This window comes from Larimichthys crocea, chromosome XXI, assembly GCF_000972845.2.
Source record: "Larimichthys crocea isolate SSNF chromosome XXI, L_crocea_2.0, whole genome shotgun sequence".
Taxonomy (NCBI): Eukaryota; Metazoa; Chordata; class Actinopteri; family Sciaenidae; genus Larimichthys; species Larimichthys crocea.
Genome location: NC_040031.1, coordinates 10,120,863 through 10,143,692, shown reverse-complemented (window position 1 = coordinate 10,143,692; position 22,830 = coordinate 10,120,863). Strand labels below are relative to the sequence as shown.

Genomic DNA, 22,830 nt, shown 5'->3' with positions numbered 1-22,830 from the left:
TAGATTTGGTATTAGCATCGTGTATACGTGTGTGTGAGGGGTGACAGTTCATTGTTGGATCTAAGTATAGATGAAGTGTGAGAGGAAAGAGACAGTGAGTGACAGAGAGGGAGATTGGACGAGAGACGGAGACACTCCAAAGACGCAACAAGAGAGAGCTCGGAGACGTGAAGGAGGGGAGACGGGGAGACAGCGGGGGGGGGAGTTCGCTTGAAAGTTTAATAGAATATCTGAGGTGGGAAAACACCAAAAGAAATGATATGGAGAGAACCTTTGTAAAAAAAAACAGACAATGCAAGCTATAAAAAGAAAGCTAACTCAGGGGAAACGGAGGAGCACAGTGATCTTTAATAAGAAGTGCCAGGCCAGCACAGGTGAGATCAGACGGTCAGGTAGAGAGCTGCTGTAGGCCTTTTTTTTTAAGAATGGATATTGACAAAGACAGATCGAGGTCCTATATTATGCGTGTGTGTAAAAATTCAAGCCATCTATTGGCTCTGCCTGAACGTCCGAAGCGTGAGAATCTATTTCTCACTGTCAGCCGCTAATTGCGTCTGGCGTTTTATGGTAAATTACAGGTAAAACGCTCCATTTGATATCCTCGGTTAATGTTTGATCGCGCGGCCCATCCGTATTCACAAGCTGCCACAGTGTGTTGTCGATAAAGGTGTGTACAGTGGATGGACACGCACACATTTAAGGTGGAATTAAATGAAGCGTCGCAAAGCTTTTGTTTAAACTGCACAACAGCTGCTTTTCGGATTAGGACTACAGGGTTTTTTTTGGTGTGACTGCAACAATATGGTCAAAATTTCGACAGGTTAATTGAATATTGTAGATGATGTGCTGTAGGACATGGAGGGACGAAAGGTAGGTGGATGTTTTGGTGAGGGATCAGGAGAAATCAGGGTTGTAGATCGACTGAGCTCAACGTGTGGCCTTTGTTCCTGAACCTACACAACTTCATTTAAAGTTAAGGTAGGAAGAATCTTCAGGACCAGGATGCAAGAAGTTCAAGACAAACAACAGATGACAAGTTGATCTTCAGTTGGTGGTTTAATATCATTCGCAGAGAATCTCGTTCAACACAAAAGATACAGCCTTGATTTATGTTTGGCATTCTCTGGACCTTCTTTGTCCTATCTCTAATCAACATTTAGGGATCCATTACTCATCCTACGGCTTTAGAAACGACGCCAACATATCTGTCTTGGACCTCCGCCAAGAGTTCCACCAGATAGTTCTCACGTCAAACTGATGAAGGGACGACTGCCGAACAAACACAGGATATAAAACTTTCATCGCAAACATCTTAATGCAGATGCATCCTCGCTGATGATGATTTATGAAGAGTTTGACAATTAAGAGCTCATCATCTTCGTCCGGGGCTGCGCGGGTGTGGTTTGATCAAATTTGACCATCACCACGAGCAAACGAACCACACAACTGTCATCGTTTGATTCAAACGTCGTCCAGCACACTTCACACCACAAATAAAGAGATGTATGTTAATAGAAAGTAGATTTGAATTGTTCCTTTGTTAAACAGATTAATCTTGATACAGCTATTGCTGGAGGACGGGAGCAAACATCTTCCTCTCTATGAAACGACACAAACGGCAAAGATGACGCCTCGAATTAAAAATCTGAGATTTCGGAGGGCACTCTTGAAGCTCATCGCACATCCACCTCCTCCATCTGCTGCAGGGATTATTGCCTGTTTTGGAGACCCATCACCACATTATTGTACTCCTCCACAGTTAGGTGGAAACTGACAGCTCCCTCATGAATACACTGACCTGCATCTCTGCGCAAAAACAGAACAAAGGTTTTTGCATACATAATATTTCTGCAACACACTCGTGTACATGCTTATGGTTACATCCAAAGCCTCCTCTCTCCATCTCCTTCTCCTCTCTCTCTGTCTCTCTCTGGGGGTTGAGGTGGGGACAGTTGGATTGATTTTTACCGCTCTCTCTCTCTCTCTCTCTCTCTCTCTGGCTGCTATTGACTAAGTGTGTTTTAACGATCCACTCATATAATAGCATGTACTGTACATGCCCTATATCTGCCTCTGCCACCTTCTTCCTCTCCATCCTTCTCTCTCTCTCTCTGTGTGTGCTGTGTCTTGGGTGTGGTTGCAGGATGCCCTGCGAGGGTGGCAACGGAAACTCCACCGGAGCAAGGCGTGGGTCACACACACACACATGCATATGTACATATATCACACACACACACCACACAGACACTATATATATATATATATATATATAGTCATATATATATATATTATGTACATATGCATGTGTCTGTGTGTTAGGGCTCCGTGGGGCCTTAAATATGTTTCATCACTTCCATTATTCAGCAACTGCTACAGAGAGACAGGGAGGCAGGGTGAAGGAGGAGGTGGTGCGAGCACCTTCAGCTTGTAAGATATTTTGAAGGAGGAGGTGGTGCGAGCACCTTCAGCTTGTAAGATATTTTGGCAGTTCATCTGTATCAAGAAACATGAGTTGAATTGAAATAATTGAAATGATTTTAAACTATCGGTGGATTGAGAGGAAAGTAGAGGATGGAGGAGAGGAAACAGATGAAGGAAAAGGAAGGATGATGCTGATGGAGGAGGAGGAGGAGGGTGCGGCAGAAATGGATGGGAAGGGCGAGAGAGAGAGAGAGACAAGATTGCATTCCTGGGAAATGAGGATGGTCACCATGGCAACTGCAGCGGAGAGTCACATGATGCAGAGAAGTGAGAGAGATAGAGCGAGGAGGAGGAGGAGGAGGAGGAGAAAAAAAAAACAAGGGAGACGGAGCGAGAAGGTGGGGCATGCCGGTAGACAACGACGATGATGACAACAGAGGAGGAGGAGGAGAGGTGAAGAAAAAGAGGAGAATGGACATGTTGTACACAAAGTGTGTGTGTTGTTGTTGTTGTCATGTGATACGAGGTATGTCCGGAGGAGGGATGGTAAAGGTTGAGACTACGAGAGACAAACGGAGGGAGAGAGAAAAAAGAGGAGGTGTGATTGACAAGGAGGACGAAGGAGATGAAAATAGACGAGAGAAAGGGAGGGAAGGGGAGTGATAACAGATTGTTAATAGAGAACGCCAGCCATGTTTTTTTTTTCTTCTTTCTCTCTCCTCCGAGATATCTGATGGTGTGACGTCAACAGCACACACACACACCCACCCACACACACACACACTGACATGGACATTATGTCTGTACAACAATAACAAACGTGATTATTATGGAGTCCAGCTGCAGCCGCCAAACGTAAACGAACTCCATCAGCTCAGTTCTGCTCTATTAAAGGTCCAGTGTGTAGAATTTAGTTGCATCTAGTTGTGTTAACTGATTACAAGAAAACACAGCCATACTTTATTACATATTTTACGGTCTTTCACCGTCACGCTTTGGCAACTCTTTGACGATGGTGGTACTTGCTGAATATTTTCTGAGGCGTAAAACGTTTGAGAAACACTGTAATATACCAACTAATCCAGAACAAGGCGAGCTCAGTGTACAGTACACTGAGCTCGCCTTGTGCATGGCTCAACAGGCGTATTGTACTTAAGCGCTCCGGTCTTTGTGGATCTGGAATGGCTTGCTTTATTGCTTTACACTTCTTAAAACTGACTTCCTTTCCCATGTGGAAAATTTCAAACAATCTAAATTGAGCCTACAGCATGTAGCTCAAAGACTCGGACAGCTGGAGATACAGTATATATTTATATATACATTTATTTCACTCAGAGAAGCGAGCAGGTTGAAACAGTTTGAACTCGTGCAGGGCCTTCTTCTTCTTCTTCGCCATTCAACCCATTCCGGAGGGAATTTGCCTCCTATCATATCTTTCCATTGACTTTTAGAAGGTTTCTGGTTCAAACTCCAGCTGGAGGCTAAATTGCCTGTAGGTGTGAATGTGAACGGTAGTGTTGTCTCTATGTGTCAGCCACGAGCAGGCATACCTCGCCTCTGGCCCAGTGTCAGTCGGATGTCAGTTGGATAGATGGATGAAAGTCACTTAGATCAAAAACTATACAGAACAAACAGGAAAAATAAGAATCTACCAAAATGTGAATGTGAGAAAGACACATGACAGTCGCATGACATTGAACGTTTGATCATAATTTAGCTGTTTTTATTTGTGATTACGTCACTCGGTCGACAAAGTTTCTCGCAGATTTATAATTAAACTAAGACGCTATACCTCGTGCCAAAACACATTACTCATTTGTTTCTGCAGATGGTTCTAAATTATTTAAGCGTGTAATAAAATAATGTAAAGTCGATATTTCATGGCGGATGATTAATGCTTTTGATTAATGGCAGCACAACAAATGGGATAATGCATAAAAAGACGACTGTGGTTGGGGAAAATCAGCTCCCTGAAGGCGAAGATACAAAATAAGAATGCATCTACTTTACAGCAGCTGTGTACTCCTGTTTAGTGCATTTCCATGTAATCGAGTAATCTAGTTATTGAATTTCCTAAACATGATGTAAAGGAGAAATCTGGTTTTCTTCACAGGGTTAGGGGATTAAAACACAGTCAGCACAGCGAACATGTCGGCTGGGGAAGTGTGATTTCATCGCCATCACTCAGAGCAAAAGTATACAACCCGAGCCAGGTTTCCAGCTGTTTTTAATCACGCTAAGGATGTTCCCAAGGGATGGCAGTGGTGGTCTGTTTGTGCGTCTGAAACACGTCAACGATTGGATGTATTTCATTGAGACTTGGTACAAACATGAATTGCAATAAATTAAGTGACTAATGACTAATGGCGTTCCCGGCATAAGCCCAGGCATTAATCTAAACTAAGCTGGTGACCATGGTAAAAAAAATTGTGAGCATGTTTGTACTTATTTGGGGCAGAGTAGTGTTGTCTCAGTTCGCTTCTTCTTCGTCTTCACCTTTTGCAACTGCACTGAGCTTTAGCGCCACCGTTCGACTGCCAAAATATGAACATAAAACATACAGGTACAACTTTCCAGCAGCTTCCTTGGACGTCATTTTCATAACTCCCTACCCTTTCGATACGTACCGAAAAATGGCAACCACTTTTTGGCCATTTTGAGTGCACCATCTCACAGTACACTGCATTTTGCCATAACTGACTGTGTGTGTGAATGCACCTATGGCCTAAGTATGGAATGACTTAAATTGACGTAGCATTAGTCGTGTTTACCTAACTTGTAAAATTCAAATTTAAATAAAAAAACATGCCACTGGGCATCATGTGTCCTGTGTGTAACCTGGTTTCTTACACAGTGGTGACTTAATATGTGTTTCGTGGTGGATATATCTGACTGTAACTGGGTTATTAGGGCGTGCACGAAACATACATGCATACGTTTCTGCCTGTGAAGTGATTTCCTGATCGTGTATGTAAATGTAGTCAGTGCTACTTGACGTTTCTGATTAATGGATACCGTGGAACTGCTTTTCTACACATATCACCGCTGGCTCTAGATACGTCTCCCTCGATAACAGTGGGTAATTTCATTGGGCAAAGGTTAAGATGTAATTGCTTTCCTTGTTTCCTTGACGACTGCATCGTGACCGTGCGCTTGTGTCGCACGTGCTTCTGTTGAAGTTCTGAAGAAGAGTCGGGCTGCACGGGAAAACCAGCGTTTCCACTGTGCGTGTACACGCACACACACACACATCGACCCTGCGTCTTCCAATATGTCTGTTTAGACAGCATCCTTGGCTTGGTCTGTGGGTTTTAAGTGTGTCTGTGGCCCACTGCCCAGCGCTCTAAACTGGAACACACTCCGGACACACACAGACACATTTTACACACAACAACAACAGAAAACAGACTCGGTTTTCTCCACGCACCGTCCCTCAGTCATACAGCCTCACAGCCAGATTAACACACACTCTGTCGTTCCATATCAGGCATTGTGTGGCTGCCGGCAGAGAGGACAGAGCATCGGTCGCAGATGAGAACAGAGGCTTCGCCTGGCACTGAGGCACATTTACATAAAGAGGGAATCGGCGCCCGGCGACAGATGGATGAAGCTTTAGTTTAAAGTTCAAAGACAGCATGTTTGGGGTGTCATGGCGTCCCAGCAGGGGAGAAAAAGTTCCACGACTCACAGACACCTTTCTTCATAAAAAAATTAAGTGACATACTGTCGCCCGTCCTTTCTCTTTCTCTTCATTTTTAGGAGCCAGATTTGTCTCAAACACGATGCTGATCCACCGGCACTCCTCGTTCACGATTCACAGCTGGTAGCAAGTATCGTCTCGCTCGGTTTCAGAGGCCCCCCGTCAGTCACAGGCCTAACTTTTCACACCATGCGACGCCCCAGAGTGCGCGCCTGTGTAGTGTAGACGGAGAAACAAGTGAACCTAATCCACGGAAAACATGGAGGGTGTTTCTTTCTCCACAGTCTGCACGCATCAGTGCGTTTTTTATTTATTTTTACACTTTATTGATAACGTCTTGCCATGGTGCTCTCTGACAGTATTTTGCCTTTTTTTTTTTTGTTCACTCCCCAGCAGCAGCTTATATTTAATTATGGGTCAGCTCAGGTTTTATATAAACGGGTTGGGAATTGATTTAGAGACAATTGCTCTTAGCAGATTTATATTGAGCTTTGCTGGTGCAGGTACAAGTTGACTCAAACTGGAATGCTGCAAGGAGTTTACACCAGACATTGAAAAGAAGAATTTGTTTTCAAATGTTACACATGCATGCATTCCAGAAAGTATCTGACACCCTGTTTCTGCCGAATTCTGGGTCACTGGATTACACAGTATAAAAAAAGAAACCTCTGAAAAACCCTGTAAAACCCCCTGCACCTCTGCCAGCTAAAGCCACAAAATCTACCTTGTGTCTGCGTTTGTGGTGCCCGGACACGCCTCTCCTCTCGCCTTGGTGTAAACACATTCATTTGGCATCAGAAATTAGACGCACGAGAGAAATTGTATAAAAAGTGCGTTTGCCTCCAGGAAAATCGAGCCCTTTATTAATCCTATTTATAAGACGTGTCGTCCTCTAAATATTGCTTCAGCGTTGTCTATTTCCAGAATAGAAGAGAGGGAGATATGGATGCTGGTAGAAATTAACACTTTCAAACTTTCCTCCCACAAAATGATCACCAGTGAAAGTGAATTTCATTATAGATACTATGCTATGAAAATAATATATAGTTGTTAGACTTCCAGATTGGTTTCTACACACACACACACACATGTGGATGGATGATTGTGTTTGGATGATACATGTTGGGTGTAGTTTGTGTGGTCAGCGTGCTGATGAGATGATTGGCTATAGATTTGGGACAATGACACGTGTGAAAGTTCCTACAGTAGGTGCCAAACTGCTCTGATTGGCTATTGAATGGAGTGAGAGAGGTAAGGCAGGAGATAAAGGAACAGATGCAGAGGATGTGGGAGGGGGACGATGATGATGACGACGGTGGTGGTGATGATGATTGCCTATTCAGTGTCCAAGCAGGGATGTAGAGCAGGCGAACAGATAGCTCGACACACATAGACGCAGTCATCAAGGCTGTCCAAGTTAGATAAGAGCAAGGCTACAAGTGAAAAACTCTCTTTGACTGAACTTTAACTGCGACAGGAGCAACAACGCAAGACATAGCAGCCAGATAATATTACTAACTGGTCCAGCAAGAAGCCCTGCTCGGCGTCTTTCAGCCTTTTATTTCACAAAGCTCTTGGCAACAACGAAACATCAGTCCTAGATTTACTTTTGTAAACTCTGCTCTCCATTTCTCAGCTTCTTCCATCAACGTACCCTTTGACGTTTTGTCCGTAGAGGCTGCTGAGTCTGGTTTTATTGCCCTTTTGCCTAGCTCCTGTTCTGGCACGACACAATTAACAGTCTCTAATATAAACTACCTCCCTGAAAATGTGGTCTAATAAAGGTTTTGAAGTCTTTTACTAGTAGTCACTTACTACTGTTTGTGAGCAGCCTGAATGCTGTGGGTAACAACTGAAGGTGACTCGGGTTAATGTTTTTTTAAATGATCATTTCTCTCATGTAGATTTTGGGCAGTCAGAGGACAAGGTTGGTTGTCTTTGAATGAATCAATCAAACTGAGGTAAAAGTAAAGAGGACGGAAATAGGAGTCTGAACAGTGAGGGGGACGTGTCTGTCCCCGTCCCCCGGTGGAAAGCGTGTCCTTGGCTAACTTTGTCTGCCTGCTGCTGCTGCTGCTGGAAAACCTGATGAAAGCAAAACAACTGGAGCTACTTGTGTTGTAAAACCAAAACCAGGTGAAAGAAGTCTTACAAATCAATAATTCTTCCTGTTTAACAAAGACTTCTTTCAAACGATGCGACGTATAACATTCCTATTCCAGACTTTGTTGGGCAAAGAAAATACTGCTGCTAACAAGCTGAAGAATTGGTCTCACACCAATAATAGGCGGCTAAAATAAATGAATAATCCCCTGTCACCCCTGTTAACATCAGGGCAGTGATGGATTTCAATGAACAGTATGAAGAGAGGTGAGGAGGACAGGACGAATGGGCAGAGAATGAGAGAGGGAGTGCTGGTGTGAAGTATGAAAGAAGACAGGATTCACAGGAATACGGAAGAAAATGATGAAAGAGGAAAAGGAAGAACAAGGAGAGAGAACAGAAACATGACGCCGGGGAAGGGCAAATGGAGAACAACAAAACCGCAGATGGAAGGAGAGATGAAGGACGGACAGATTAAAAAAAAAAACTGTAGTGAGATGATTTCAGATAGAGGTCAGAGAGAAAGAGACTATGACAGAGATGATGATGATGGAGGGATGGCTAATGGCTGAGAGGATGATTGGGGGCTGACCGCATGAGGCGAGGTAGGTGGAGAGTTAGCAGGCCTGGATGCACACGAACAATGCAGAGTAGAAGAGTGAGGTCGCGTTCACAGCCGACGGTGACAGTTCACTGTGTTACTCTGTAGTTCAAGCGGCATCACGAGGTCGACGATTACGGTTCAAAGGGAAATATCTCAGTAAGTAGTAATTCATAAATGGCTGTTACACTCAAACAATGCACATAAACAACACACTTGAATCTGCATGGAAGCACTGCAGAGGTGTCATAGAAACAGTCAGGATGCATGTTAGAGAGCTGTCTGTAGGTACAAAACCGCCAAACTATGACAGTAAAATACTGTAAAATATGCCATGAAGTACGACTGTACGACAGTAAAACACAGTCAAACTCCAACGCCTTCATTCATACAGCAATTTAAATTCATACAGAATAAAGTAGTAGTTTATATTAGAGACTGTTAATACAGTAAACACGCATATTTTAGTCTTTTGCTGTCATGCTTTTGCAGTTTTACAGACAAATTAAAATCGAATAAAAACCATAGAAATCAAGTGTACTAATATCCTTTTACTGTAATATTAGAAAAAGGTTATACCGTATTAATTACGGTAAAATTCTGGCAACCACAGCTGCCAGTTTTTTACCGTTTAAAAACAACTGTGCTGGTGGACACAGTTAGGGGGTTTGAATTGATCAAACTAAAGAGCACAAACATGTGAATCTGCACGGAAACGAAGGATAAGAGGTTCTGCACCGGATTCTGATTAAAACTAAACACCTAACAGGTAAACGCACAAGTTAGCAGCGGATCCGACAGAAGGCCACACAGGTTAAGATCCAGAAAGGTAAGGATCCAAGGTTACGAACTGGCTCGTACGCTCTTACGGACCTGAACCGCACAGGACGACAGTGGAGGGAGGCTAAAATCAGTGACATGTGATGTTGTCTGTTAGAAATGAATGAAGCCTTTTCTCAGCTTTGCTCTGTTGTAACATCCTGTAGAGGCATCGTTCGCAAAAATCCGTTTACCTGCCCGATGGGGAAGTGAGTGTTTACAGTATTATTCTTGTATGCTTCCTCTGTGGACGTGGTTACTCGAGCACCTTGCTGAAATCTTTCAGTAAATGAAATGTATCGAGGCTAAACCGGTCGCACCTGGAGCGTCTCCCAGGTGTGAGCTGTGTCAGCTTGGCTGAGTTTTAATCAGATCTGCTGTTCGGAGGAACATATGCGCGCTCTGTCAAATCTCTAAACTTACGTAATCTGTTATTATCTCTCCCTGATTGTGTGAATTTTCAGGGGAGATGTGGAAACTCGGAAACAGATCATGCCTCCTTTATTATTGCAGTTCCAACCTGAGTGCTGTGCAATCTAATTATAATGTCTGGACAAAATTACAGGAAGGGAATAGCAACACTCACCCTGACACTATAGTGTTTCATTTGTAAAATTTTAGGACACAAATATATTGTTCCACTGATGGAGTTAGCCAGGTGTAGTGTTGCATAGATTATTTGATTTCAGCTCTATTTAGTTTTAGATTTCATTTCTGCTGACTTCTTCCAAGGCCACAGTAACATAAATACCACATTCACAGAAGGAGCTGTAGGTTGAAACCGTATAGTGTGTAAGTATATTTAGGTTTACTGTATGTTTGATTGGTTTGCGTAACATAGATAGCAGATGGTGTCACATTTCAAGCTCGCTGACTCTGATTTTAGAGCGACTGAGTGTGATGTTACAGTACATTGTACATCTGTTGTGCAGAAGGAGGATTGGATGTTTTTATTTATCGAAGTTGCATTATTAAGATGAAATGGTTTCAAACATTTAATCACCTGAATTATTATCAGTCTTTACACCCAGGAATAAAGCTACTGTTTCATCAGCAAGCTTTATCTTGAAAAACTTACAGTAACCAATAAAATAAAGCTAAATCAGAGGCTGTTTTGGGTTAGAGTCAGTGGATGTGCTGAAGAAATATCAGCTCTGTCGAGCTTATCTCAGCCCAAACTTGAAAACGGCCTTCACTTTCAAACATTCGATGAATCAGGTGATAGATCGCTGGTAGATAGATTGATAACCTTTAAAAGAAACAAACATTTCTATTAACTTAATTCTGATTCACACTTAATTCTGTAATTAAACAAGTTAACATCAATAAAGCTGACCGAGCATCAAAAGCGTTGAGTTTGTTGATCATAGCTTAAGACAGTTTTTTATTTATTTATGAGCATCAATGTAAAATAAAGAAACGGATATAGAGTTTATACATGTTTAAAACAGTGTGGAATCTCAAAAACATATTTTTTATTATAGAAAATCACTGAAACATGGGTGGAGTAGCATGCCAAGGGAAGAAGAACGAGTTGATTACACACTAACTAACCACAAATCAAGGTCAGTTAGGTGTACGTGCATTTTTTTTTCTATTTAGTTTAAGCGTACGGGTGTAAAGGACATGAAGACACTAAAGACTAGGGCCTCACTGTCCTGGTGTCATTACTGTGAGCAGGAATGAGCATGTAGGAGGTAAAACCATGGAAGAGAAGTCAATAACAGCAAAGAGGAAAGAAGAGAAGGGGTGATTCAGGCGCGATGCTGGTAATGGCAGCGGAATCTAAGTGAGATCCCTGCTGCAGGTTTATTCATAGCTAAGTGGTTAGAGAGATGTTCCATAAACACAGACCGACACATCTTAAATTAAACAAAAAAGAAATATGTTTTAAAATCATCTCATGTATGCAATTAGAGGATTGAATTCCACCCCCGAAATGATAATAACATTCAGGGCCGCAATAGGAAACATATGGCAGTAAATGTACGTGTGGATCTAACTGACAGGACTCTTCCGATGATTTGACCCGAGCAGCTTTGTTCGGTCACCGGGAGCTGATTTATCTGCGTCTTCGTCTTGTCTGGAAAGAGTTCAGAGTGCAGATCAACCGTCTGTAACCCTGAAGGAACAAGACCCAGATCGCTGCTGCACGACACAACAGCCTCCTCCTCTGTGGCCTTTTGTGCGGCTAAAAAAAGACACACACACACACACACACACACAAAAAAAAAAAGCCATGCCTTTGTCCAACTCCAGCTGGCATTATTTTTAGAGCATCTTGAAGGTTTGCCCACATTGCAATTTGATGACATTAACTGAGTTTGAACTCTCGGGCCCTCTCCGCAAACTGCAGAAGCTTTCTGGTGTGTTTGTGTTCCTGTACTGACTCGGGGTTTATAATGCCACGTTGGATTTTAAATGATGCTTTAGACCAGGGGAGAATAAATGAACCAGAGGGGGAGCTGAAAGGCTCCCATTCTTTCCTTTCTCTCCTTCTAATCTTGTTCTTTTCTTCTGTAATCACCTCAAACCTCTTCTCTCTTTTTCAGCCTCCACCCTCCATCCACCCTCCCCCTCCTCCAGGTCATTTGTTTCTTGCTCTAAGCACTGCTTGTCAGACTGTGATACCACTGGGTGGTTACGCAACCTCCTTGTGGTGGTGCAGGTAGAGCGGAGCTCGCATACATCCGTAATTAGTTATGAGCTAAAATGTGACGTTGACTTTCAGAAATGCTGCAATCGTGACTCCGAACATGAAATATTAGGAAGAGAAGTGCAGATCAGGCATAACACCAAATCTCTTGTTCTTGAAGCAGCTCTGTGCAGATTAAACAGTCAACAATAATCCCCAAAACAAAGAAACTCAGTCAGCTGTGGTTTCCAGAATTTTACCATATCATACAGCATAACCTTTTCTAATATTGCGGTAAAAGGATGTTAGTACTGTTGACTGTGAAATATGACATTAAATATTAATATACTTTATAATATAAAGTCCTACTTTATTCTCTATAAATACCCTTGCATATAATATAAAGGTTTTGAAATGACTGTTTTACTGTATACAGGGAAACATGTCGGCCTTTTACCGTCATGGTTTGACATTTCAAACCTGCCTCCTGTGTGAACTGTCTGCAGCTGAACAGCTGCCTCTGTACTAACCTTCTCCTCCCTCCCTTGTGTTTCCTCCAGGCGGATGCTAAGATGGTGTGCGACGTGGTCAGTCGCATGGAGGACACGGAGCCTTACTCCGCCGAGCTGCTCTCCGCCATGATGCGCCTGTGGTCCGACTCAGGCATCCAGGAGTGTTTCAGCCGCGCCCGAGAGTACCAGCTCAACGACTCAGCGCAGTAGTACGTGTCGTACATCTTTATTACTCAATATGTGAAATAAGATGAACTCTGTTGATTCCACACTTGTTACAGCAGCTCACAATATACAAGGTGGATAATAAAATAGCAGGTGTTCTGGTGGCTCAGCTCCTAGAGTGGGCTCCCCATGTACGAAAGGTTGAGTCCTTCCTCCAGCGACCCGGTTCTGACTCCGACTCTGACTCCCTCACATGTTGAAAGCTGCCCAGCGAGTCCTCAGTGAGTTCATTCAGCCGCGTCTCTGCATCTAGACTCTGCCTCTAGCAGACCGTACTCATGGTTTGTACCATCCAGTGTCTGTTTCCGAGTGTAAAACGAGAGCTGTGGCTTGTTTTGGACGGGTCACAGATGTATCATGAAGTATGACAGAAAAAAAGCAAAATCACTGATCTCCATAAGTCCAAGTGATGAGGACAAAAAAACCCAGAGATACTGTAACTGGCAGCCAACTAAGATATCACGGCAACAATTGTTAGAGAGGTGAAAACAGCTGATATCAGGTGATATCAGCCAGTGTGTGTGTGTGTGTGTTTGTCTGTGTCAAAAGGGGAGTTGTCTGTATTGACAAAGGGACAAATGAAAGCTCTGAGCAAATTACATTTTCATAAAAGCATTGATTCTTCCTGCTGTCTGCCTGCTGTTATCTACATCAGCTCAGAAAATGGATAAACCCGACTACGAGCACATTTACCGTCCTCGCGACAGTTGTGGGCGTGCGTTGGTTTGTGTTCTGAATGTAGCGGCGTTTGTGGCATATCGCTGACTCAGCATAGTTGTGTGTGTGTGTGTGTGTGTGTGTTCATCGTCCACCTGACCAGCTGAGTCTTGATTTTTCTAAGTCTACATCAATACATCACTCATTAGCCCTCCTTAATCCATCCGCCATAAAAAACAAAAACATGTTCATGCTCTCGAACACACGCTGCTGTTTATTTATAATCCTCTAACTGTGATCATACACAAACTAATAACACACACACACATGTACACACAAGGGAGGACGAGGAGTCCATTCCCTTAAGTGCCATGTTTGTGTGTGTAGCCTTTTATTTAATTATGCTCCATACATCCAATGCAGATTAGACAGCGGCAGTGCCAAGAGAAACTGAAGCAGAGGCAGATAAGCGCACCACTCGCTCAGACGGCGTAAACTCAAACTAGGTATAATTCTTTTGACGTTTTTCTGCCACCGGTGAAACAAACCCCAACAGAGAATTACCGCCAAATTCCACCAGGCTCAGATGTGCCGCGTTCTGTCTGCGCCATGGCCGATCGAGATATACATGGCTGTTCTAGTCAATGTTTTCAAACCCCACAGGCTCCACCAGTTCAGAAGCGTCCCAGAAGCAGGCCTCCGAGCTCGGCTCCGCGGGGGAATACGCGTCTGTCCTATTCTTGACGGATGCCGCGAGCATCTGGCGTCAATCTGCACAGAGCAGCTCGAGCTGGCCTGGAAGTCAGAAACAGCGTAGAGAATCCGAGTCGATTTTCAAAATAAAACGCCCTGTGCAGAAGGGAAAACCACATAGCATATTTACACATTTAGAAGCTCATGAAGGAAAATGACCAAACCTGAGCAGGTAAACAAAGTCTGGCAATGTTGCAAGCACAATGAGACACTGACATGAGCAGAGAAAACCTCCACCTTTACAGGATGCCTCATTACTTAATCCCTAACATTAGAAACTGACTGAAAAGAGAAGAAACCACATCCAGAGACGAGATCAAATGCACCACGTGCAGGTGAATCAGCTGAAATAAGCGTCTAGAGACACAAAAAAAAGCTCTGCAGCCGCCGAGACGACATGAAACAGAATACACAGCAGAAGATAATGACCGAGGAAGAAGAAGAACGCGAGAAAAGACAGAAAGAGAAAGGGCAAGGAAGATGTGGAGTAGATTAGAGATGGGGAAAGTTAAAGGTGGGGAATTCAAACAGAGGCGTAGACAAAGAGAAAAACACATCAGAATGGTTGAATAATGCAGACCGCGAGACAAAAAGGACGAAGGAAAGGAGTGAGTCAGGAAGTCAAAAAACGATGAGAGAGCAAAGAAAAGACAGAGAGAGAAGAGAGCGACTAGAAGCACTCTGTTATTTCTCATCACGGCAGACGCCTTGAAAGGGGTGCAAACAGATTCCCATCAACATTTACATGTGGTCAATTAACTCAACAACATCCGCTCTGTGTGTGTGTGTGTGTGTGTGTGTGTGTGTGTGTGTGTGTGTGTGTGTGTGTGTGTGTGTGTGTGTGTGTGTGTGTCCGTTTGTGTGTCTGTGTTAAATGTCACATTAAAGATTGATGCACACTTCCTATTATGTTGTGGCCTGTGGAGCAGAACAGGCCGACCAGCCAATGAACTGATAGGACAGAAATCACGTGATCAGACCACACTCGGTGTGTGTTCTGTGTGTGTGTGTGTGTGTGTGTGTGTGTGTGTGTGTGTGTGCCTCTTCAGCAGAAGAAAGTCGATGACGTTGCTCCAAAGTGAAGATATTTGGACAGGTTATGCCTTTTTGGTCGTCAGGTGTTAGAGTACGGTTAAAGATGCGATTGCGGAGAGTTTCTGTGGGTGTGTAATCATGTAAACACGCATGTAACGTTTGTTTGTATTGCATAGAAAGTTTTATTCCAAGAGGAGAAAGCACTGCCAGAAGCCAGCTCTTTCTCTCTCTCAAATGCCCTCCATGTCCTGACCTATTTACAACAATACACATACACTCTGTTTATCATTTACATCCCTTGCCTTTGGCACAGTGCTATGCATGTACCCATTTGGCCTCCATTTAAAAAATCAAACACAGTAACATCCTCTCTCTCTCTCTCAGGCACATCTGTGATTTAGGGCCCCTAGTTTCACAGTGCAATACCCACAGTGCTACACAGTGTATTTCTGATGATTATATTATTTATTTGAACTTTACAAACAGCCAAACGTCAAGAAAGTGCAACAACACAAGACATAGCAGCCAGATAACATTACAGACTAGTCCAGCAGCAGTCAGCCCAGCTCGGCGTCTGTCTTTCAGCCTTTTATTTCACCAACGACTGAAAGTCAGTCCCAGATTTACTCTTGTCCGACGGCTTCTTGCTCAGTCGTTCTTTCCTTTTCTGTTCTTAGCTTCCTCTGTCATCATGTCCAGCTCTGATTCTGGCATGACTCCACTCCCCATCAGCATTTGTTAGACCTGAAAACCTCCTCCTGTTTGTCTTCTTCTTCTTCTTCTTCGTCCCAGTGCCTGTGGTACAAACACTCTGAGCTCACAATCTGGGCAGCCCAGCTAACAAACTGAAGTAACATTAGCTGACAGCAGCTACAGTTCATAGCAGGTTACTTCACTGTCCATCAGGAAACTCTGTAAATTACAGAGAGTTAAGGCGGAGGACATCAGAGGGAAAAGCAGAATATATTTATATTGCATTTATATGTGTTAAATATACGTAAAGTGTTACATACCTTTTAGAAACCTTTCTCTGGAGTATTTCTTTGACGCTGAGTGCTTGCTCAGTTGTTGGGTTTCTATATTTAAGAAGAGTTTGTCTAGCGTCGTGAGGTAACTTCGGTCATGATTCGGCACTCTATAAATGAAATTGAACTGATTTGTTGATGACATTGAAAGACCACGGTGTCAAATAGATCAGGTGCACAGTGACAGTGTCCACTAATGTCAGCAATGACGTGTGCTTGAAGTTAAATGTCAGAAAGTTCTCCATTCTTTACTACAGATATTGATTCTGCATAATTAACATGAATGAACTTTGTACCAGGTAATAACGTCTACTTCAGCTGTATTGATTTTGGTCAGATATAGTTCATCCTGGTGCTAGTGGGCACTCTTTGTTTGCCTATCGCTGTCTTTAGAAAGTCGATCGTTTCATTAAACATGCGTGCATCTCTTCATGAATGTCTAAAACACAAAATAGATCTCGTGATCTGGCCTCGAAGTGTTTCCTTGGGTTCATCTTTCCTGGACCAAAAATCATCGGAGCCTTTGCCTCTCATCATTTCACAGCACTTCTTTCATGTTCTGGTCGGGCTGTATCATGTCGCTGCAGCTTCTGTAGAAGTCTCAAGTGCCGGTTCTAAATAGGCCCGTGTGTCGAAACATCACAGCAGGGGAGACGACGTCTGAAGGCTGGTTACTTAGCGACACCAAGAAGCTCCCTTGGGCTGATACTGTAAGAAACATACATGCAACATAGACATGTTTTAACGTCTATTCAGAGTATTCAAGGCACTGTATTATTATGTACATATTCACACCCTAGTTGACTAATTTCTGTAGCAAACAACAAGCCAATGTAAATGACTAATGTTAGGTCATTGGTTAATACAGCAAGGAATCAATATGACTGCTGTAAGTTGGCACTCGCTCACGCAGCGTCGGCCTTTAGATGTTCCTGTCTCGCCTCGGCTACCTATTCTTCTACGTTCTCCAGCTTCCCTCCAAAACACATAAAAGACCAGCGGTCCATTGTAGCGTCAATGACTCTTTTTGCACGTTACATAAAGCAATACTGCAGGCTACTGAAAACAGAAGAGTCTGTGACAGAGGGAGGAGTGATGTGTGTGTGTGTGTGTGTGTGTGTGTGTGTTAACAGACGTGACATGAGAGTGATGCTGAATATCACAGCTTCTTGAGAGATCTACACACACACACACACACACACACACACACACACACACACACAGATGCACTCATCCTTGTCATTATCACCTCACAGACCGCATTCTCTCCGCTTGTCTCTCTTTCACGCCGAACACTGTTTCAGTGAATAATCTATAATACTGTACATCACCAGTGAATGAGAGGAGCGTGCAACGGGGATCTGGTGTTAATCGACTTAGTGCACCATGAAGAGTAATGTCAGGATGAGGAGAGAGACTAATGCAGTGGTGGTCTACATACTGTATGCTGTCTAAAAACAGGTTACACAGCCAGCCATGCAAATGTTATGAGCCTTCCCAGGCATGATTCAGTGTCATTTACATTTCTGTACCCTGAGGGGACAGCAGTCCTATACATGAAACAGTGTTTGTGTGAATGTCAGAAGTATTTTTTGACTGCAGGAGCAGACAGTTTCCGTTCAGAGAGGGATCAACATCCCGTGGCGGTAAAGGTCACGGAAGTCACAACAATAAGGGCAACTTTGACTGACCTTTCTTACTCTGTAGTCGAATATCTAAGTGCAGCCTAGTAGTGTTTTTATTTTTTTGTTCATTGTTTCTTCAGTCCTGACGTGAAATATAAATATAAATATATATATACACAACATAATCTAAGTATCGGCAAAGACGTGGATCATCGGTGGATCTGTAACAGCGCTTACCTGTCAGTCAAGCGTCCGTGCTGTTAATTCTGCATAACTTCAAGCCTTGATATCATCTGAACGGGTGAGTTTAAAAAAAAATCACCCTCAGTACAGTTGTCACGAAGAAGGAAATTAGCTACAGAGACCAAAACTGTTTGTTGAACTAGGTTTTAAACATGTTTATCTGTGAAGTTGGACATTTTAATACAGACTCACTTCTGCAGCCGGCCTCAAGTGGCCACTTGAGGAATTACACTTAATCAATTTCCTAAATAGTTGATTCATCAACGTATCGCTTGAGCGCCTTGTACATTACAAAAGTGACTGACTCAGCTACGCAGTGTACTCCACTTTTCCAGCCTCAGGCATCCCATCTTTCTTTTTAAACATCTCATTCTGTTGTGTGCGTCACTCTCGCGCTTTAGTTGAATTAGTTTCTGAAGAGTTTTCTAACCACCAGCTGAAACATAAAAACTAAATTGGCTAAAAATGGCAAAACATTTAATCTACTTGGCAAAGAGCGAAAATCTGCATTACAGAGAGAATGGGACATAAAACAGCCTGACTACTGACTCTCAGCTACTTAAGTCTTCATTCTGTTATCGCCATATCTCCGTAATCACTGACACTGTGTTTCTGTAACAGTCCAAACAAACATGAAGCGTCAGTAAATGACGCAGGAGAACTGAAAGAAATGACGGTGGGGCGAGTCTGATGTTACTTTAAGACTTTTAAAGCTGGGTTTTTGGTAGGTTTATATCTTCATTAAAGCAATATTCGTTTGGGTTAAACACATAGATCCCTTAAGAGAAGTTACATGGAACTTAAATATAACAAACCTAGAACCACGATGCTCTGAAACTTTGTACAGGACAGTTTTTTTACTCTAGATTTGGGACTTTTTCCACAGTCAAACAACATTTGCATGACTCTTGTGTTGAAATACATTTATTTGAACATACATTCTTATGTTTCAAGCACCTTATTGTGAAATAAAATCTGCTTTGGGCTCATTATTTTGTTTTATTTTTTATTTTTCAAAACTAAAAAAACACCAAATCACTGTGATTTTCTTGTAATACAGTTACAACTTTATTAAATCTAAGAGTATCTAAAGTCCCCGTCACCATCTCTTTGTCTAAGTCCTCTCCAAACACCGAGCTCTAACCCATATTCCTTCCTCTGTAATCAATAGTTCTTATCACTGTACTGTGCACATGCGGTTTGTCAGTACTCTAATCTCTTCACTCTCTCTCATTTTCTTGGAAGTAAATCAGCATCTTTCAAAGCTCTGAAACTACATTCTCACTAATCTATAAATTAGAAAACGTTACACCGTTACAGTAAATTGGATGCATGCATGGTGCGGTGATGTTCCCACCCTTCTACTTCTATGTATAGATACCTGTCGGTCTATATCTGTTGGTTAAGAAACCGATAATGTCTGAATTCATTCTGCAAAGAAGCAAAACTGTCTCTCAGAAGGGAATGTGTCACCCTACAAGGTGGAAATGACACAATTGTAAGCCAGCAGAGCCAAAGGACGTGGCATTAAAAGAACATAACGGACACCTGCCAGCCAATCAGATTAAGATTCCCAGGGGCCACGGTGTAAAAGTCTTTCTTCACTGTCTGTCCAATTCTTTGCTCGACGGTAGGATGGATTAATACTGTATGTAGGAAGAATTATCATCCCCTCAGCAAGAGAGCTGCCCTGTAAGGGCCGTGAGATGAATCTCCAGAGAGTACTATTCAGAATTATTTGATTTATACTTCTACATTAAAAAATAAAGCTCCACTTCCAGGGATATTCCATTACATAACTCAGCAGAGTCATCACGCCCACCCACTTTCCTTTCTCACTTGTTACCAAATGACCGCTCAACATTGTAACTTAGTTATATATGTATTGTACGGGCCAGCTAGGGCTGATGGCTTATATTCATTTAATTTGTAGGAATGTAGGAAGATGAAGGCAGTTTTTATTGAAGGGGAGACTATTTGCATCATTTAAAATGTGTCTTCTGTTGGGACAGCTTGAATTTCCAACTTTTTAAAAAGATTTAAAGGTCCAGTGTCAAGGATTTAGTGACACCTAGTGGCGAAGTTGCAAATTGCAACCAAATGAATACTCCCCCCACACCTCACCCTCTTCCTTCCAAGCGTGTACTCTGGCTGACAAATGGACATTAAAAGCAAATAGGCCATATTTAGATCAGTGTTTGGTTTGTCTATTCTGGGCTACTAGAGGACTCTAGAGGGTTCATTTTGAGACAACGAAAACACAATGATTATTATTTTTAGGTGATTATACTCTAATGGAAACATACTAATGAATATTAGCCAATAGATACTCCTAAATCTGAAACACTGGACCTTTAAAAGTACGGTTAACGGAGAGCAGAGGTTCCTCACCTGTCAGTATTCATCTGCAGTTAACCCAGACCACTGACCTCCAATAGAAGGAGCAGGTAGATATAAAATTACCCTCACTGCAGTCAGTAAAGTAGCACATTTATAATCATTATTAATGACAGTAATCCAGAGGGTGGGTGTCATATTCTGCTTGTTATGTAATGTTTAATGTATCACCCACCTGGGCCAAAACATACATCATTACACCGTAGTGCAAAGTGGATTACAGCAGAACAAATGCATGCATTTTTAATGTGTGTGTATGTGTGTGGTCAGCAATCTGTCAAGCCTTTGAGTTACATCAGCCTATGTGAGACTAAAAGGTGAGCTGCACAGGGCTACTAATGGACTTTAAAGGAAGAGTGATACAATCATAAACATCATGTAAAAGATTGTACTAGTATCTACTAGTAACTATAGTCTACAGTATTGGTTCTCAATCTGTGGTAAGAGTACCACTGGTGGTATGCAACCTCCTTGTCTTACTGTAATAAATAGAATAAACCTGCCTTCTATGTGAACGGCCTGTAGACTGTATTTTAATGTCTGTCATGATGGTGGTACTCGTGATCGATATGGAGTTAATGATGATTTAACCACTCCAGTTAAACAGTCGAGACTCAAAGATGCTCTCTCTGGCTGACTTTCTTCTGTTTCCAGCGGATATGTTTTAAAACAAAAAGCCTCTCAAACCGGTTGATGGCTACACGCATGATGCCGTGCTTAAAGACTGAGCCTTTAACAGACGGAAATAGAAACACTGTTCTTGAACAGCAGCGTTCATTAGTCCTCGAAATTATGAAAAAGAAAATATTTTCATCATTTTGTTCTAACATAACCCTGTTTATCCGCTTGGCTTACGTACTTGTTCTTATTTTCAAAAAGTATGTTTCCGCTCTTAACGTTTCAAGAGAAGAGGCTTTTAGGATGAGGACTTTTGGCAAACTCAACGTCATCATTGGCTGCAGTTGCTGGAGTGCAAACTGTCCCAAATCCACTTAAGAGCTGGATGCTAACGTCAGCCTAAACTCGATCCAGCTTCCACACAGTGGGGGAATTCTGCACAGTCAGTGTGATAACTTGTAAAACCACACACTCTTTAATAAATGATCAGATCTGAGCAGTATTGGTTTGCTGCTGATTGACAGTCTTTGTCTTTGTTCTGTGTGTTTGTCTGCAGCTACCTAGACAGCCTAGATCGGATTGGTGCGACAGACTACCAGCCTACAGAGCAGGACATCCTGAGGACCCGAGTGAAGACCACAGGCATTGTCGAGACACACTTTACCTTCAAAAACCTCCACTTCAGGTCAGTACGAACTCACGACAGCGACGTTGGTAACTTCAGATTAGTCTTAAACTGTCACCAGTACTCCCTTTTACTCGTCTCTCTCCTGTCCACGCTTGCAGTTGCTTTAAACAAGTGTCTATTTTTATTATTGTCTTTTTTTAATGAGAATGATTCAATTAGAGCAAAGAGCTGTGGGAAAGATGACAGAGAGGAGAGGCATGTTCGGATGGTACGAGGAAAAGAAAGAGAAAAGAAGTGAAGTCTTTTTCAGTGCGTGCTTACATCCACCAAAGAGGGAGTAAGTCACACATGTATGTCACAAACAAGTCTCAAGTCTTAACCTTCAGGTCGCACGTTACTGTGGTGAGAAGTCAAGTCGAGTCCCTGCTATAAGTCACAAGTCACATGAAATAAATCTGTTAAAAGACGGTGTTCCTTATCATTCTGTTTTTTGGCAATCAGTAACACGCCTTTAAAATGAACAACAACAATGCAGAGAGTGGGAATGTAGGAGTTTGATCACGGTGCTTTACTGCTGTTAGTTTCTTCTTCTATAAACAGACAAAACAAACATTACTGAGCCAAGACACAAATATACATCAGCCAAGGCGGCAAAATTTGATTGCATTACCAAACTGTAAAACTCCATAGACCATTTTTACTTGTAGTGCAACATACAGGAGTGATACCTCTTCCCCAGCTACCCACTAAGACGACAAAACAAACCCAGCTCAAATCCAATAAATACAATCCATAGTCCATAAACTTGAACCTCTAACGCAAATTAACAGCGT

At 42.5% G+C, this 22,830-nt stretch overlaps 1 protein-coding gene across 3 annotated transcripts in view; it reads left to right on the top strand.

Moving 5' to 3' along the window:
• The window catches only part of LOC104933705 (guanine nucleotide-binding protein G(o) subunit alpha), an 89,350-nt gene that overhangs the window by 50,475 nt on the left and 16,045 nt on the right, over positions 1–22,830 (top strand). For all 3 annotated transcript variants that reach the window (XM_027272654.1, XM_019256204.2, XM_027272653.1), the window contains exons 4-5: positions 12,840–13,000; positions 21,926–22,054. In XM_027272654.1, coding sequence (XP_027128455.1) covers positions 12,840–13,000; positions 21,926–22,054 — 290 coding nt within the window. The remainder of the gene's footprint in view (positions 1–12,839; positions 13,001–21,925; positions 22,055–22,830) is intronic.